At 45.7% G+C, this 20,286-nt stretch overlaps 1 protein-coding gene across 1 annotated transcript in view; it reads left to right on the top strand.

The window, feature by feature from the left end:
- LOC144727476 (GDNF family receptor alpha-1-like) overlaps positions 1-17,873 on the top strand; it is a 31,894-nt gene extending 14,021 nt beyond the window's left edge. Inside the window, exons 7-8 of the mRNA XM_078606333.1 lie at positions 1,648-1,820; positions 13,877-17,873. Coding sequence (XP_078462459.1) covers positions 1,648-1,820; positions 13,877-14,026 — 323 coding nt within the window. The 3' untranslated portion in view covers positions 14,027-17,873. The remainder of the gene's footprint in view (positions 1-1,647; positions 1,821-13,876) is intronic.
- The last annotated feature ends 2,413 nt before the right edge of the window (positions 17,874-20,286 follow it).

The following is a 20,286-nucleotide window of genomic DNA, read 5'->3' as shown; positions in this document are numbered from 1 at the left end:
GGATGGGCTTCAGAGTCGAGAGAATTGATCATCACCCAGCATCGGCCAAGAGAATGGGGAGTTCCAAAGAGCAGGGCCTGAGGAGGAGGTGGAGCGACTTGGTTTCTGGCAGAGGTTGAAATCACAGCTGGCGAGCATAGGCCCAGAGGGCTCAAGGCACCAAGCGGCCAGCAGCCAATGGCACTGCAGAGTTGAAGTGATAGACAATGGTTCTCGTGTCTCTTGGTAGTTCCGTGAATGCAATGGAGAGCACGGGCGAGGCAATAGACTGAGGCGAGAAAGGAGAAGCTGTGGTCAGAGGCGAGTAAGGAGAGGCTGTGGTGAGAGGATCCAGGGAAGCAGAATGAGCAACGGTTACTGTAGCACAGAAAGATTGGCAAGTGGTAGTGGTAATGCTGTGCAATGTGTACGCTTTAATACAGATGGACCGTGCTTGCCAGAGGTGCACAATGTCTCATCCATCAAGACAAAATGTTTATTGAGTCCAATTGGTCCACACGGCATTGCTACGGCAGTGTGTGTGTAATTTCATGGGAAAACCAGAAAACAATATGAAGTCCAAAACAAACTATGAAGATGATATATCACTTGAATACTCATAAAATGAAGGAAGGAATGCAGACCTCCAAATAACGTGTAGCCTGATGATTCATAATAATTTACAACCCGTTGTCAATCCACTGCTGGATGAAGGCCTCCTCACGATGTCTGTCAATGGGAGTTGTTTTCACCATACTTCGCCACACTGGTGAATGTGGATTTCTGAGTTGGATATCACCCCCCATTGAGGTTCTGCCAGGTTGCTGGACTCATACAGTATGTGAACCACTACACCACCACTCATCTGCAGCCTAATTTTAGCCCTTATTACATCTAACAGATAAGGGAGCATTTGAGCTCAGCTATTTCAGTAAAAGTGCTATACAGCAGTTATTTATGCATACAATCAAGTTACAGGGAATGGGAGTTGAACAGCCTCATGCCGTTCGATGTTTCAACTGATAACAAACATGAATCCTTCTCTGGCTAGGCGAATGGAGGTTTAGCATTTAATGAGGATCCAAGTCCTTAGTCGGCTAAAACAATTATTTGCTCAAATGCACAGGGCATGTAATGGTTTACGGGAATTATATTGGATTGACAAAAGAATCTGTGTGGAACCATGCCATTTCAGCTTGTGACATTTACCAAAAGGTAGTAAACAGCCGAATGTCAACAAACCACATGCTCGCCACAATTGCACGTATCTTGATAGCAACTGATGTAACTGCTCAAATTGGGAAATTACAAACGTTTCCATAAAGGGTTGTGCACGGCAATGCGTTGTAATTACTTTTCTATGTAGATTAGTAAAACAATGTCCCTTTGAAGATGATAACAGAACGAATGTCTTTGAACGTGTTGCATGGTGTGCTTTAAAATGGAAAATATGGTGAGACGCTTGGAATGGCACTGCTAGTGATAATGGGACTGTGAAATGTGCGAGATTAAGTTAAACAGTTGATTTGAAATTAATAACCTGATAGGTGGCCGTTATTTTTACTTGGACTTTTGATCAAAAGGATTGCACGCACATGTGCAGTGATAAAAGACACCCGGTTTGCGTGCTGTATTTATTAACATCAAAAAATGTTGTAACTCCATCAGAAAGCGCCATCTATCTGTTCACTGCAAGAAAGGACCAAGGCGTGATGGGCAACCACAACTGTGCAACACCAAACCCGCCCAACACCGAACACATCGCGGCCATCAACGAGAACGAGACCTCGACAGCGGCCAAGGTGGTGGTCATTACCACCGTCTATAATGACACACAGCAGGTCAGTGTGTCAACAGCTATGTTAAAATGACGACTAAATCGCAGGTCTCTGTCATTCCACTGTTGGATGAAGGCCTCCCGTACGTGTGTGCAGTCCGTTCTCCTATTACGCGGCGGTGGTTGCGTTCCTGAAGAACATCGCCTTATGGAAAAATCTACTTTTAATAAGTAATATATGACAACGCGAATTAACCGAGATAGCACGTGAGATGCGTACGCAGTCTGAACACAGACTGAGGCTCGCGAGTAGGATCGAGAAGCATCCAGCAGTATCCTACCGCCTTGTGCGATGACGCTACGCCGAGGCAGCCGCACGACCGCTTATTCCTACTCGCGCTGCGTAGTCCCGTTCACTCGATCGTGTTATTTCCAAGTCGCGTTATAAAAAATGTGTTCCCTAATACATTAATCGCGTTATATCCAATTCTTGTTATGAAATCATGCGTTATAGGAGAACAGACTGCATGTTGAACTTTTTTCGCACCGTACGTAGCCGACCGTGATATTCGGTCACGGGTTGTTGTTTGGCCATACTTCACCTTGATGGTTAGTGGGAGTTGGTTAAGGGTGAGCAGCCTGGTCTGGTTCAGAGTATCGGGACTCAAACTCCTCAGGTTACGGGGTTCATAGCGCAGTCTGTTATTCACTGAGTCACCAATCCTCGCAGGTCTCCACAAAATACTAAAACTGTATGGGTATGGAATAACGAGCATGGCTCATAATATATACAATCTCAGAACAATGTTTTATGGTGATCATGTGTAGATGCTCATGCTGTTTGGTACAATGTGAGTATAATACACCTCAAAGAGGATGTTTTGTAAGCAGCTCAATCAACACGCAATGAGCTTCAGAAATGAGGTTTAAACGTTTCAGTAATCATAAATGAGTGGAAGGCAGTGCTGGGTTGTAATATTGTTTTAACCATGATTTGCAAGCTTTGCCCCTGTGGGGGAAAGACTGCATTTCTAAGCATGCGCTAAATAAGTTGAATGGCATTTTGCATAATTTACAAGGGTTTTTATGTCTTCATTTTAGAATTGTCCGAGCCATGCGGAAGGCCATTATTGGGGGGTATACGAGTGCAGTGGGAGAGCTGATGTGAGTGAGGAGTGAAGCTGCTCATGCACCCGTGCTATGCTCGTTGCTATTGTGTCTAAAGAGTTCTACGTGTCTGCTGCTCAGTCGGCCACAAATGTTAATATTTGTTTTAGAAATTAGTGACGAAAATGTCATCGTATTATTAGCTTATTTTGGGTTAGATCGTGTAGGTATGATGTCACTTTTTTAACAATAACCCTCCACCACCCGACAGAGCCAGTCAAATCAAGTTATCAAACCGGAATGTTGAAAGGCCAGAAAAATGTAGACAGCTTTGAACGACGTTTCGCCAGCGATAACATCCAGCATCATCAGCTGTTAACAAAGCTCATCTCTCGCGTTGAAGAGATGATGATTCATAATATGGGGCGGGAAAGCCCTCACCTGAAGACGATCGCTTGTGTTGCGATCGAAACGTCGTGATGTTTTTTTTTATTATACGTGGCTTTGCCGAAAGACCCACAGAATACCTACGGAAAGTAATGTATTTATTTGACGCGACGATGACTCTGAGTGGACAGAAATCACCAAGCGTGGCATTCACCACAACTGCCAGATTGTAGTGCACTGAGGAAGAGCACAAGTATAAATTGGCTAGACACAGCATTTACGTAAAAAGTTTTCCCAAGTTCACTGATTAGCTGACCTGATGATATGTTGGTGTAGTATGGGGATTACACACCCCTCACTACTGATAGTTAATAACCAAAGTTTGACGACATTCGTGACTGCTTTGGTCGACAAGAGAATGAGTACATTTTATTTACAAACGAAAAAACTCGACAAAAAATGCAACAGGTTGCCATTGACTAGGCTCAGAAAGTCTCAGACCACATTTATTAGAAAACACTGCAGACTATAAACCAACACTGGTTACCCACCCTAGCACTTGAAACACATTTTTTTCCCTCAAGCCAATGCGAATATGTTGCAACTTGTGGCCATGGGAGATCGCCCAAGTGGGTGTCCAACTCGCCAGCGCTTCTCTTGGGAGCCGCTGCTCAGACCCTGGCAGTGTCATGTGGTAGAAGCACAATGGGGAGTTCTATGGAGGGCTCAGGCCGAACGAAGGGGGAGGCTCAAGCGGACCCGGCGCCCTTTTAGCAAAGTCATTGGAAGTCGTAATAGGATCAGCCGGAATCCATTTGGCAAACACAACGAGGGCTTTCGGGGCGAGGTCCCCGTGGAGAATGGGCCACCTTGCATAATGGTCTCGTTTAAAGTTATCGTACAGTGCCTCGGCTTTCTTTTTTTGTTCACAATGGTTTATGATGGAATTTTAACTCCAAAATGAAAATATCGCCTAAAATGTTCAGCTGTATTTTGTTACGTTTAATGTTGATTTGCTACGACAGCTATGTATAATTTAACGGTGGGTAAAATGTAGCACTGCCACGTACATATACGTACTGTGTTCATATTGCGTGCACAGTACGTGACGTGTCTTCCGGTACAATATATGTGCTAATGTACAACTTTAGGAAAAGGCCCAAACTTGAACACTACGCGGTAGTAGAAGGTAAAAGTTCAAGGTGCAGCCCTGCAATTGCTTGCTCACGCCATTACTGGCAGAAGGGCCGCTACCAGAGGGAGCTCTAGAGAGCCCCTCTAGACTGTATTTGGCCTACTCTTCCATGCTGGCCAGACATCCTACAAGAGGTGGGAGAACCCCCACACTTGACCCCACCACAGGTCACCTGCCGAGTGACTGACCGTGGTGCAGGGTGGCTTGAGGGGTGGGTGGTATTTACGACACCACCACCATTGTATCAACTGCCACACACAGAAACAACTACAAATGCCTACATATACAACCGTATTTGACTTTTATGCTACAACCAAAGCAACTCTTTAACAACGCCAGCCTCAACGCATAATTGTTAAATATTCTTTTAATCATCTCTTTTTGGGTCACGTTCACACAACTAACTTCAGATCCACTGCTACGTATACATCAGAGTCCATCTCAACCTCATGGCTATATTGCAATGCGCCATGTTTGCTTTGATATGATGGCATTGATTTAATGTGGTCGAGTGTCAGATGTGGATCCTTGTTTTTTTTTATATATTACACTTTTGTTCTCGCATGTGGAACATGGGAAGGTCGCTGGTATTGCGTTACACAGCAGGTACATCGCGCTCAGCAACTGCGTGCACCTGCAGAGATGATCACACAACTCTGCTACTAGTCCAGACACACACCGCCCGAGTTAGGTTTTCGCCCCACAATGCCACATTTATGCGCCTTTGGCTGAATAGTCGGACGGTCTGTGGTGCGCGATAGGGCTGGGACACAACGTCAAGACACGTGTGTGCAACTGTACACTCCCTTCAAGGGTCACGTCAAAAGGTTGACGAACTATTTTCACACCTAAATCCCTCGACTCGGCCTCCGCATTCAGGGAGTGCTACAATGCATGCGCAAGAAGGATTGGTTCTTTAGATGTGTGTGTTTTTTAGATTACATTTATTTCAGCAAGAAGGGTCCATTGAGCTGTTCGGTTCTATTTTAGCGGCGGCGTCCTGCGACGGTCCGGGTGGCATTGCACAGCACAGATCTCAGTTGCAATCATTGCTACAAAGGTCGCGATACAAACGGCACGTATTGGCACGCACTCTTTATGTTACAGGAATAGGGAAGTCGAAAACATAAAAAAATAACTTGACTACATTCTTTTACCAACAAAAATAAAGAGAGGGGAAAAAGAGAGGGAAATGTAAAACATATATATAATAACTTAACACACATGGTGTAACAGTCAACGCAGCAGAAAAATGCAAGTAAAATGTTAACATTTGGACGATTAAATATCTTGGTCGGCTAAGGACTGTAATGGGCTTCGTGTTTTGCGGTCGACGACTCGAGCCCCTTTCAAAAGCGGCCCGGTGCTGATCCCGTGCGTGTCGAAGGTGGGCAACCCCCGCTCTAAGCTCCGCCCAGCGTCACATCCCTGTCCATCACCCCCCTCCATCCAGTGGCAGACGTAGGAACGGAAGTGAAACTTTTCACCCCACAACTAATTTTGTGATTTAGTAATCAAACGGATTATCAGTCGAGTAATTGATAACTTAATTAATCGGATAGTCCAGCTCAAGAAGCAAGCACCAGCGATATATTCTAAACCAAGGGTCATGATTTCTCCACATGTGTACGCGGCATGTGCGTGTCAGTGGTTGAAGACCTTATTAAAGGTCACTTGTGATTTCGTCAGGAATGTTGAAAATAAAATAGCAAGAGTCCCGGCATAAATAATGCATGCGCAAGTTCTGAGAATGTTTCTGCGACTGCCTGCTGTAACACATCGACGATTTTTGTAGCGTTCTCAAGGGTTGCCTCTCAGTGTTGTGGTTGCTGAGCAAAGGTCCTCAACAGTAAGCAGCCAGCAACAATCAGCATTGTTGAAGGTACAATATATGAGTTAATACATGCCTTGAGCCGAGCGAGGTTATAACGGATTCGGAAAAGAGACGAGCAATGTGAGTAAAAATGAGGGAGAGAGAGAGAAATGTTTTGACTCGGAATGTGGTGGGTGAACACAGTAAAGTCTTGTTGAAACACGACAGTCTGGTCGACCCAGCCCTCAACATGGGGAACGAAATTATATCGAAATGTGAATATTTGTTATTAAATCAGCGGAATCTGTAGTGTGGTAAACAGCTGTTGACATCGTTGCGGGCTACCTGGGCGAGAATGTGTCTGCCAATCGAACTGAGGAGGAGGATACTGGGGTTGTCGTGGGGCAGTGGATAGCGAGACCAGCGGGCGAACACAAAGAATGCGAATAAGAGGCGACGACTCTGAGAAACATTCCCATCAGGTGCCCCTTTCTTCTCTTTGTGCAACGCCCCTGAAAATGTGCCTCGTGGGGCCGGCCCACTTTGATCTTGAGAGAGAAACAGGAGCTGAGTCGCCTCTGTTTACAAAGGGGGCCCGTAGCCCCAGAGGAGCAAATGGCAATCAGGACAATGCCGTCTGGACAACCATTCAGTGCTGTAATCGAAAACACAGCCCCCACTCGTCGCAGGAATTTTGGTGGTGGTGTTAACCCACGTGGGGCCCAAAGCAGAAAATGTTTTAGTGGTCCTCCCCACTCCTTCAGCTTGCAACATTGTTGTGAGATGAGAAGAGACATAGACAAGAGGGAGATATCTGTATACAATATGTAGTGAGAAAAAAAACATTATTTGGTGATGCTGCGTTGGCAGTGGTGCACAAACAATAAAAAATGACTTTAAAAAATCGTCAAAAACGCAGTGGCCTTTAATTGAATAAATATAATAGACGACGTCATGGGCAATGGGCCCTCTTCATCGCACATGAAATAGAAGGTACATTTAGACAAAAATGCATACGTAGTGAGATGAGAGAAGAGAAATGGAGACAAGATAGGGATGAGAAAGATAAATCAGTGTTTTCTGAGTGAGATTGTTTATGAGGATTTGAATGCGAGCTGATATTATTTGATGTATTGTACTTCTATTTGTTCATGAATATGGGATTCCTTTAGCTGCTTGTGGCTCTAAGCTTTCGCGTGCTTTTATTATGCAAGACAGAAACTGACTACATTGTCCATCCAGCACGACAGGAATGCGTTCATGCGAGAATCGCGTTGGCGTAATAATTGCGGATAGTTATTGTGTAAGTGCACTCACTGGGTACAAAGAGTTTGTAAAGGTCACGTGATGAGTGTAGCAAGTTGTTCGTCTAAACAGATGGGGTTTCCTCGCATGCAAAAGCAGTGTGTTGGTAAACCTTAAGTATCCATGGAGTTAGCATCGCAAAGCCAACATGAGTATTCTCTGACCTGGGTTTTGTTAATCAATCAACCACGGATTAACAATAAAACAGTAAAATGTGTTTAGCATTAGCGGTGTACATGTATCAGAGTAGAATGAGAATGTTTTTATGAGCGTAAAATGAAGTATACAGCAGTCCTTGTTTAGGATTAGTGTAGATATTCATGTGATGAGTTTTTTTTTTACTTTTTGCATCTAAAAATCTCTCTGAAAGGAAATGTCAATATGGGAGTTAGGATCGGTGTATTATGCAAAAGTTATTCAAGCCTTTTATTCTTTTTTTAGTAGCATTCATTGGCGTTGTATATCGTGCTACGTACGGTGCGAGAGAAGTTCTACATACATAATCGCTTTCAGTTCAACAAAAAATAAATGTAAGCCATTGGGAAGTGCAGTATATAAAAAAACAGATGTGTATTTTCATTGTAAGACATGCAATGAATAATACGATTTTGTAAATCATAGTAGTTTTTGATGGTGGGGTTTGGTGAGAAATGTGACGTGGCTTGTCTTATTACATCATGAGTGTGTGTTCTACTGCTGCCTGTAGGTGTTTGCGGTAGTGCTGAGTAGGTCTATGATGTGCCGTGTGCGTGCTCCGACCATGATGTCCGACGTTTCACTTCCCAATGCTAGTCGCTTCTTCAGAACTGTCAGGCGTCATGCCAAGCAGCATGTGCAATAACCCGAAACACACATCTGAGATGTGTTGTCTATTGTTATTGGGGAATGTATTTTCGCGATGAATTTGGCAAAACAAACTCAAATTCGCGTGACACTTGGGTAAATCACAGGGCTGTCCTCGCATATTTAACTTGGACTACGCTTTTTTGTTAATGATTGACTTTTATATAGTACAAAGATTGGAGCTCTTCCCAAATTGTCATAAAACAATTGGTGTTTGTTCCCAGCTCTTAGACGAATTATGTCCGTTTACCCAGGCGAACCTGCATCGAGGGATATGTGATTGGAGGAGCTGTGTGATTAATCTCCAAGGTAAATATGGAACGACATCCATGGACTGAAGGATGTAGATTGTTTCCACAGTGGATCGGAACTTGGGGAATTTAGTGGCATTTAAGTTCCATGCATGTGGTTCGTCATCTGGCCAAGAGGCAAACCCAAGTTCTGTCACGTGTTTCATTTGCAAGCTGAGATACCTTAACAGGTGAGTCAAAGAGCAAAGCTCATACATTTTTAATAATGAAAAGTGCTCTTGTATAAATAACATACAATATGCAGTACATCCTTTGTGATACTGGTGATAAAAATGGCTGCCAAGAGAGAAAACTCCGACTAGCAAACAGATCAAATGGATGGAGCAATAAAATCAGAGCAATCTGTAAGCATGGGATTGATTGTTTCTGCACATCATTAGAGGAATTCGCATCAACACGGAGAGGCCTTGATTCAACAATAGATAGGGAATGGTTGGTAATGCTTTGTTCAGTGTTATACAGTCTACAACAATATTCTCCTATCCTAGGCGGGCTGTCGGTGGGAAGTTCTGTTGGGTAGCGCCTCATAAGGGCTGGCACAGCGGCACGAGATGGCGTGACCACGTTTGTCTCCCCAGCGCTGGCGATGAACACTGCGCACGGCACTAATTCAAGACTTCAGTCCATCTAGGGGGGAGACCCAAGCACGGTTAAAATCTATTGGACCCTGTCTTATCGTTAGGGGGATTCCAACTGGGGTCGCTGGGTTCATAGCGCATGGCGCTAACCACTAGGACACCACTCCTCCCATCTTTGTTCTTGGTACAAGCACAAACACATAAAAAAATGCACATTCTGTTGCAACCACGCCTCAACTTTGTAGGCGTTCTCTACAGGGTAAATGTAGATGCTTTATTTCGCAACTCTGCAAAAGTTTGAATTTTATTTCCCTGGCCCCACCTCGCCACCACTGCCCCGATCACTTGAGCCGCCAGCTACCACGCGAGCGCCGTGGTGCCGAGTCTCGCGCCTGTCACTGGGTGGGCTACACACAGAGGTCGCAAACGGGTTTTGATTCCTTACCCGTACCCGGCCGCACCAGGGTCGCAACCGGCGACCCGTACCCGGCCGGGTACGGGTACCCGTTCCCTACCCGTACCCTACCCGAAATGAGTGACAAACGGTGACTCACCAGTGACTCACGGCCTACCCGTACCCAGCCGCACCAGGGTCGCAAACGGGTACCCGTACCCGACCGGGTACGGGTAGCCGGGTATCGGGTAGGGTACGGGTATCGGGTACCCGGTTGCAACCTCTGGCTCCAGGGCAGCCTGGGGCAGCTTCTCCTCCCGCCCGTGTCGGCGTCTCTCACAAAGGGGTTCTCTCCGAGAAATGCGACAAGTCCGAGGGAGACAAGCGGCTGAGGTCCACGGCATTACGTGGATTTAAACCTTAATCCATCATTAAAGTGCTAGGGAGGCTTGACACATCTGCTTATATAGGCAAGTTTTACGGCTCGCAATGTCAGCATTTCTTTATGTTTGTCCCCCGCGGTGAGGGGAATCAAAAACGTTAAACGGACGCCGGGAGATGAAATATCACCGAGTCAACGATCACGACGATGATGATGGAGCTGCGTGTTTGTGTTCTGCAGACTGACGCAAGTTGTCAACTGAATTGTAAATAAGGGGCTTTCTTGTGTAGTTTAATACATACGAATATTCACATCTGTGATCGTTCAAAGCAATGTTTACCATGTATACATTTTAAAACGCTCAAACATATTTATGGTGGAGGTGATTTTTTTTTTACAGATGAAAGTAAAACTACAGTCCTCCAAACATACGTGGAGTAAAAAGATAAAAGTGCAGCCACATATTCTTCAGTTTTCGGTAAAGTCACGTAGATGGGTTCAAAGAAAATAACAAAAAACTACGACGTTTCGATCGCAACACAAGCGGTCGTCTTCCTTCTACGCGACTTTACCTAAAAACCCAAGAATTTGAATTCCTGCAGTCACGAAAGCTTCAAGTCAATGTTTGCAGCTACATAATTGCCTGTTCACCCAAATGGAGGAAAGACTTCAACTTGAGGATTTCTCTACGGAGGGTGTTTTTGGCCTACTCAGAGGGTGTTTTGGCCTACTCTTCCTCCACCACACGAGACCAGCAAGCCAACGAGCTGTGGTGTTATGTAACGTGATCTCACCATAATGTGATATGCAGTACAGCAGTACACGCAGTATATGAACAAACTGCTACCAGCAGTAGGAATGCTCACGAGGCCGATGCAGTGATGGCACTGGAGCGTGGCCAGTCGCTGTGAGCCAGTCGCTGTGGGCCAGTCGCTGTGAGCCAGTCGCTGTGAGCCAGTCGCTGTGGCCAGTCGCTGTGAGCCAGTCGCTGTGAGCCAGTCGCTGTGGCCAGTCGCTGTGAGCCAGTCGCTGTGAGCCAGTCGCTGTGAGCCAGTCGCTGTGAGCCAGTCACTGTGGGCCAGTCGCTGTGGGCCAGTCGCTGTGAGCCAGTCACTGTGGGCCAGTCGCTGTGGGCCAGTCGCTGTGGGCCAGTCGCTGTGAGCCAGTCGCTGTGAGCCAGTCACTGTGAGCCAGTCACTGTGAGCCAGTCACTGTGAGCCAGTCGCTGTGAGCCAGTCACTGTGGGCCAGTCGCTGTGGGCCAGTCGCTGTGAGCCAGTCGCTGTGAGCCAGTCGCTGTGGCCAGTCGCTGTGAGCCAGTCGCTGTGAGCCAGTCGCTGTGGCCAGTCGCTGTGAGCCAGTCGCTGTGAGCCAGTCACTGTGGGCCAGTCGCTGTGGGCCAGTCGCTGTGAGCCAGTCGCTGTGAGCCAGTCGCTGTGGCCAGTCGCTGTGAGCCAGTCGCTGTGAGCCAGTCGCTGTGGCCAGTCGCTGTGAGCCAGTCGCTGTGAGCCAGTCGCTGTGGCCAGTCGCTGTGGGCCAGTCGCTGTGGGCCAGTCGCTGTGGCCAGTCGCTGTGGGCCAGTCGCTGTGGGCCAGTCGCTGTGGCCAGTCGCTGTGAGCCAGTCGCTGTGGCCAGTCGCTGTGAGCCAGTCGCTGTGGGCCAGTCGCTGTGGCCAGTCGCTGTGGGCCAGTCGCTGTGAGCCAGTCGCTGTGAGCCAGTCGCTGTGAGCCAGTCGCTGTGGCCAGTCGCTGTGAGCCAGTCGCTGTGAGCCAGTCGCTGTGAGCCAGTCGCTGTGGCCAGTCGCTGTGGGCCAGTCGCTGTGAGCCAGTCGCTGTGAGCCAGTCGCTGTGGCCAGTCGCTGTGGGCCAGTCTCTGTCAGCCAGTCACTGTGAGCCAGTCGCTGTGAGCCAGTCACTGTGGGCCAGTCGCTGTGAGCCAGTCGCTGGTGTCCACACCGCGTGAACCTTGCTGACTCCCCAGACTGGGGCTGCTTTCTCCCCCCCCCCCACACTGCCAGGCAGGAAATCGATGTGACTGATTCATATAGAAATCAATGTTTTTTCATAATTCTTTTTCCTCAATCGATGCGAGGTGCACTTTATTTAAACAAGCGTTCGATGGAAACCGTTGTTCACCTCAGTGGTGTTGAGTTCTGGCTTTAACTGTTGCCAATCGAGCAATGTTTAAATACGACGTCACATTTTTCAGAAGCACCGGCCTTTGGCCCTCGCTATGGACAAATGGATAATTCAGCTCTAACTCACTCTCACATTGGAACCCTGTCATAAAAAAATGAATATTCTCTTCTGGTATAATACCGTGACAATGATAATAGCTGCGTCTCATATTGATCCCTGAATGTAGGGCTTGTATATAGCTTATGTTTTACTATTATCCCTCAAAAACTGCCTACCATTAAATCCTTGTTGATTAAATATATTACTAATAAAAATAAATCATTCTCTTATAGTTCTCTGATGTGTTTTCAGGTTGTACCGCGTGTTGCTCAGCGTGATGTCCAACGTTTCACTTCACGTGCTGGGAACTTCTTCACCAACGTTTATTGCAGTTGCTCCAAACACGTGCAATGCAGTTCCTGAAGAAGGTCCCGGAATGTGGAGTGAAACGTTGGACATCACGCCCAACAACACACCGTATATCATGAAAACCCGTCAAAGAGTTATATGCAGCGTAACTGCGACAGGAGACCAACACAAGCAGTAGAAATGCGACAGGAGACCAACACAAGCAGTAGAAATGCGACTGTTGTGTTGTGCGCTTATTTTCCAAAACTCATTTAGATTTGCAGGTGTTGGAAACCCTCTGGCTGGCAGATTTTTGCGAGTCGGGGTGTTGAATTACCCAACATGTGCAGGGTGATGGCCCATTACGTGTGCACTGTTGAAGAGTGACATTGGACATTTTAAAACTCGAACCTCGGCGCCCGATGAGTCGCTCGTGAGCACGAACCCTGCTGCCCTGCCGGATGTGACGTCACCACCAATTTGTGCATAGCGTGCACCCAGTGGCAGATCACGTTCTAAGTAAAACATAGCAATTACAGTCATATTTTCATCATAACAATGGTAGTATTCACAACAAATATGTAGCCTGTGCTATGTTGGCAGTTAACTGTGGGTGTCTCACTGCCCCCGTTCACAGTCGTGTGGCTTTGGCAATTAACCGCCGTGCTACTTTGCTACTGAGCAGCTGTAACTTTGCTTGTCCAGTTCAACTGCTTTTGACGACATAGTCCATTGATTTAGGTTTGTTATTCCGTAACTACTGGTCCAAGAAACTGGTGGTAGAAACTGATGATCGTGGCTGTTATGATCATGGTGTTAATGATACAATGAGAGAACAAGTAACGGTGATTTTACATGACATTTTTATAATACATCGCTTTGTTTATTTTACACTCGTATATATTGAGCATTCATATCCATTTTATTTTATGTAAAGCGCTCTGATACACCTTTATTGATTTAAGTGCGTTACATAAAATAAGCAGGATAATCATTGAGCATTTTTGTGGAGAATATTTATTTTAAAAAATAACACAAAACGCCTCCTTCCAATGGCTGTTTCTCCACGTAAAACATATTTTGTACGACCACTCTGGGCTCTTACACACTCACGGAAGGTTCTGCGGCTGATGGGATGTGTAAAAAGTGTTTTTCAGTCATGTGGAGAGACGAACATGTGGAGAATGCGTCATGTTTACTTATTTACTGTACAAAGAAAGATTGACTGATTTATTTTAATATTAATATATATTGACTTTTTCTTTTTGCATTTTTTTAAAGGGCTCAACCAAGATCCTGCAGTCGGTTGCAGGGAGAGATGCGAAGCTGAAGGGTAACGATGATAATGGAGGTCACAGGCCTCAGCAGTTTGCAGCAATTCTCATCACCCTGTGTCACCTCATGGCGACCACCATCTGCCTGTCGCCCTGAAGACGACCACGACCCACGCGTAGAGCACATGAGCAGATCAATGCGTGTCAGACGAAAGGATGAAGCTGTATGAAATGTACCCATTGCTGGCCAAATACATCGTTTGCCGTTTTTAATAATGCACACAGCAGAGATTTTGGCCGTAATTGTAATCGCACAGATTTCAGTTTTACGTCGGATTGCAGCCCCTTTGAGTTCATGTTCACGAGAAGCGAGACACAGTTCAAGTATTCAAAAACTTTAGCTTCAGATAAACCTGGAATTATATTGTTTACATGCATAGCACGGTTGGTAAGTAATTTATATTGCATAAATTGTACAACCTGAACTCACTTTTGCTTCTGACATAAAAACAAATTGATGTTTGGCCAAATTCCCCATTACAGGGAAACCCTAACAGTTATAGTTCTTCATATCAATACCAGTCGTGAATTTCGATAAGATGCGGGCATATCTAATTGTTCTTCAGCAATGAGTCGCTCATTACACAGAACTCCTCGCTGCAATGTTTTATTGAAGGTTGAAAAACCTCAGTATCGTTATACATTATTGATTCCTTAATGCAAAATGTAGATCAATGCCACAAAGCAGCCCTCTCAGATTGCAGACAGTATTTTCCGCATATACAAAGTTTTCATTCGCTCGCATTCTGTACATACACGGGTATTATTTTGCTGTACATACATATAAACACATGGTTCTATGTGGTGAAAGTGCACACGAGTGAATAGCATTTAGAGATTGTTCAGAATTTGACATGGGATAAAATGTAAGTAAATTGCAAAAAAAACTCAAAATAGCACTTGTGCATGATTGGTCCCAGCAGCTATTTCACAATGAGGTGTTACATTTTTTTGATGGTCTGGATTTTATTTTTGCATCGGTTAATTAAACGAAGCCAGCGACCTCCACGTGTCCTACTTTAATGCCACTGCTGGGAGGTCTAAACCATTCGTGCGAGGCATCTACATTGAAATACTGTTTATTCATTACAATTACAGGACCTCTTTCACTATTGGAATAAGTCACCCTGCTATAACTGGTCCACTGAGTCTTTAGCATAACGATGCACTACATCACAACACTACAGCGGGAGTAATGCGGTCATGAAGCATGTGCCAACCACAGTCTAATAGAAGATCTGGACGTTGTAAGAAGCATGCTTGCTCGTGTTCTTTTGGTTCACACATGGCAATAATGCATTCGACTATTTAAATGTCCATCTTTTGCTTATTTTAAGATATTGGTCCTGTAGTGTCACACTGTTTAATGCAGAGGGCGGGGGGCATACACAAACTTAGGGGGGGACAGCACAGGCAATGTCAATCATTAAATGTTAGACGCGGAACAGAATGAGGAATGATATGGGACCCGCTTTTGCCTATTGTGCGTTCTGCTGCTGGAGCTCTCACTCCCTATGTGAATATTGGGCTGACATTTGATTTACTTGACTCAAAGAATTTAGAAGAGGGGACTTGGCTTTCATTATTTCAGCAGTGGGGGGGGGGGGGTGACATCCCCTCCAACCCCCCTTCCCAAGGCTGTGGAGTGCCAGCAATTAGCACGGTTGGCTACGACGGTGCGAAAGAAGTTCAGCGTGCGTGCATGCAACATTATTTTAGCCGAACTGCATTTTTTTTAAGTAGCTCGTGTTCTTTGGATAAATAGGACTTGATTGTAGTTATCTGCAACATGCTCCGGTTATTGTAGGACTCGTTTTATGTTGTTATTGTATCTGATTATTTTGTATATTTTTTTATAACCATAAATCTGGAATTATGCACTTATTTAATGAGTAAAACAAGTTAGAATAGGTATAAATCAAAACGATAAACATTAGGAACATGTTTAAATGTTTTCCAATGAAAAATACTCTTAGGGGTTGTCATGTAACTAAATCATACGTATACAGTTTAACAACTTGAAGAAAACCAAGCTTTAACGTACTGTGCTCTTTAGCTCTGATAGCTGTCTTTTAGCGTTGCACTGAGCGTTGTGCGTCGCAGTGTGCTACGTTTCACTCCACGTGCTGACAGCTTCTTCCCGGTCACTTGGAGCGAAATGTCGGACATCGCTTTGAATTCAGTTCTTCAAGAACCATCCCAGCACGCGGAGACAAACGTGGGACATTGTTGCCGAACGCAAGGCCCCAAATACTCACCGGAGACGTGTTTAGAATGCTTGAAACGCAATGGAGGATTGCACTGCCACGGGCCACAGACGAAAGATGCTTGGGGACGACTGGCATAATAAGCACGCGATCGACGATCCACGATTCGACCGAGGGATGCCCTAGAAGCGTGGAACCTTGGCAGCTGCCACGGCAGAGAGGGAACGACCACCGCATCCAGGGATGAAGAGTGGGGCTGGGAGCCCTGGCAGTACAGCGAGTGTAGCACTGCCGATGGACTGATGATGTTGCTCTGTCCCATGAATTTCGTTACGCGGTACGAACAACGGCTATCCAGGGTGATCCGTTGATAGATACCCCGCTGATTTCTCGTGACCCTCGGTAGACGACTGAATATTGTGAAAGCGGCGGCGATATTCTGGAAAAAAAGTGCATCAGCAGAGTGTTCAAATAATGTACTCGGTGTTACAAGATTGGTGCGCGGTATGCAGAGGCTTTGAAATTCAGTAATGTAGTTTTTGCTATAATTGCTAGTATTTTAGTAGGGGTATCTATAAACGGATCGCTCGATGGATGTTATATGGTTGAAATGTGGGACACGTAATCCCACTCTGGTGGTGGTACCCTTGGGTGTTGTGTTGGTATGTCCAGTGTGGTTGCACAGTCTAAAATTTATTTTTAATGATTTTTTTTCTTCTACAATAACATTTGAAAACATAATAACCGCGTAGTAGTAATACAACTGGATGGGCCTGCAGTACTCCTTATATTAGAACGGCTCGGCAGGGTGCGTTTAAGCCGAATCGGTGTCAAGGCAGTGTAGACAATGTGGGTTTGAATCATGCTGATGCTGTGATATTTCCGTATAAAGCTTTTAAATCCCGCGCTCAACATTGGCATGCCACACAATGTCTATTTTCGTCGTTACAAAATCCTAGGATCCTCCCATGTCATCCAACAAAAATGTACCCTCATCCTCCACATTGTTTGGAATTACGTAAAAATACAGGAGAGCGTAGAGGAGGCATTTACATTGCACCTCATCCTGGAGCTTGACAACACCCGTTTTTGTAAATTGAACTCAAAATAAGTGTTATCGACGCTACATCGTGGGTACGAACATTAGCACACGCCACGTGTACCACAAATAGCAGTGGGGTCCACATTACACCGTGGCTTATGCAGGTATTTATAAATATGGCAGTGCCATGCAGTTACCGCTGCCAGCAGATCAAGGCTAATTGTGTGGCCAATTTTAGTGGGGTATGGGGAGCAGGTGGAGGAAGGAACAGGGTTGGGGTTGGGGAGATTAAAAAAAACCTCCCCTGTGGTTAGACCACTGTTAATATGCCACAGTAATGCACTGACACTCGCAAGTTGAAGCTGCTGTTATCAAACAATTAACATTAGTCTCCTTGGTTACCTTATGTACAGGTGCATGTTACGAATTAGACACATTGTAGTGAGCAAGTGCATTTGTTTAAATGTAGCCCCTACTGCGTCATTCATATCCAAATCTCAATTTTTATTACAGTACAGTGAATGACATCGTTGTGTAGTGTAACGCATGGTATACAGTACAGTACTTGTATATGGCAATACTTATCGGTTTCTCGTTGTTAGTTATATTTAATTACAACATACGCTATTTTATTATTAAAGGCCTCTCGATTAAAATGTTTCACGAATAAACTGCGTGGAGACGTGTACCCACAATGCAGTGTTGTCTCGTATCTCAATAAAAACAACTTTATACTTCAAATCAAGATTAAAAACAACTTTACAAACACGTGGCTTGGAAGTCACAGCCTCCTAGATCGACTCACCCCAGTGCTCACGAACTCAAGGCTCATCACACTGCTCACCGACCCGGGCTTGCTGGACTTAAGAGCCCAAGGCAATGTCATTTATTACGATATAGAATCCAGTGCAAAAATATGCACACACACACGCACGTGTGCCTTGTCGTGCATAGTGAAACTTTGCGTGGCTCACAAACTATTGTGCTTTACAATGTTCGGGGGGCGCTGCCGTGGGGTAAGGGCACGCTGGGCTGGCACATCCACAGGTCCCCAGTGTGACACGGCATGTGGAGCAATGGGCACGCTCCTTGAGACTCCCCGCTGTCTCCGTTGCGCCCAGCCACGTGCAGGAGATTGGTCCCAGGGAGCCGGCCGTGGTGTGATTTGGTCGTTGAGCGAGTGGGGGAGATGTGACTATGTCGCAGAAGCGGTGGTGGTGGTGTTGTTTTGTTGTTGTTGATGAAAGTCGATTTAAGAGCTTATTGGTTCAGAGGGTAATTCAAAATTAACTGAACTCAACATGTTAAAGACTTAATTTGTTCTGATAAGCATCGAGTTACCATTTTTTACCAAAAAAAAACTACTTTATAATATTTAAACAATGGATATTAACACGTAAAGACACTAACACCATTATAAACTCAGAATATTAAAATAAACGTGGTTAATCAATAGCATTCACGAATATGTCCTGTAGCTATACCGCAGCACGCCGTGGAAGTGTTTGCCGCAGTGAAGTCTATCGGCGGCAGTGGCCTCCTGTGTAAGGAGAGCAGTGTTGGGCATTGCAGAGCAGTGTTGGGCATTGCAGAGCAGTGTTGGGCATTGCAGAGCAGTGTTGGGCATTGCAGAGCAGTGTTGGGCATTGCAGAGCAGTGTTGGGCATTGCAGAGCAGTGTTGGGCATTGCAGAGCAGTGTTGGGCATTGCAGAGCAGTGTTGGGCATTGCACGCCTGCCAACACACCTGCCAACACGCCTGCCAACACACCTGTCAACACACCTGCCAACACACCTGTCAACACACCTGTCAACACACCTGTCAACACACCTGTCAACACACCTGCCAACACACCTGTCCAGAGCGGAAGAGTAGGCCACAGTCTGTTCTAGGGTGGCTCTCTAGAGCTCCGTCTAGACCAGGCGGGCCGGTAACCATTCAAAGACAAAGGGATCTTTTGTTTTGGGGCTACATGTACACAACACGGAGCACAACACACAGCATAACACACAGCATAACACACTGCACAACACACAACACGGATAACAACACACAGCACAACACACAGCATAACACGCAGCACAACACACAACACACAGCACAACACACAGCACAACACACAGCATAACACACAACACGGATCACAACACACAGCACAACACACAGCACAGCACACAGCACAACACACAGCACAACACACAGCATAACACACAACACGGATCACAACACACAGCATAACACACAGCACAGCACACAGCACAACACACAGCACAACACACAGCATAACACACAACACGGATCACAACACACAGCACAACACACAGCATAACACACAGCACAGCACACAGCACAACACACAGCACAACACACAGCATAACACACAACACGGATCACAACACACAGCACAACACACAGCATAACACACAGCACAGCACACAGCACAACACACAGCATAACACACAACACGGATCACAACACACAGCACAACACACAGCATAACACACAGCACAGCACACAGCACAACACACAGCACAACACACAGCATAACACACAACACGGATCACAACACACAGCACAACACACAGCATAACACACAGCACAGCACACAGCACAACACACAGCACAACACACAGCATAACACACAACACGAATCACAACACACAGCACAACACACAGCATAACACACAGCACAGCACACAGCACAACACACAGCACAACACACAGCATAACACACAACACGGATCACAACACACAGCACAACACACAGCATAACACACAGCACAGCACACAGCAGCAGCAGCAGCAGGTAAGCAACAGATGGCAATCTAGATTTGAAGTTTTCGTGACTGCAGGGATCCATAAACTCTTTGGTTCTTTCGGTAAAGTCACGTAGGTAGAAAATAAAATCAATCACGACGTTTCGGGCGCAACACAAGCGTCCGTCATCAGGTGGGACAACCACGGCAAGAAACAGCTGCTGAAGTGAGCAACGTGACTTTACCGAAAGAACCAAAGAGTGTAGCAAATGGCAACGCACATTCTGACTTTAACAAAATAGGTGATGTAATAAACTGCGTCTATTTATTTTCTCCCCCGTTAGTTCAAGAT

This window comes from Lampetra planeri, chromosome 25 (genome assembly GCF_965212315.1).
Source record: "Lampetra planeri chromosome 25, kcLamPlan1.2.h2, whole genome shotgun sequence".
NCBI lineage: Eukaryota > Metazoa > Chordata > Hyperoartia > Petromyzontiformes > Petromyzontidae > Lampetra > Lampetra planeri.
This window is presented reverse-complemented; position numbering and strand designations above follow the sequence as displayed.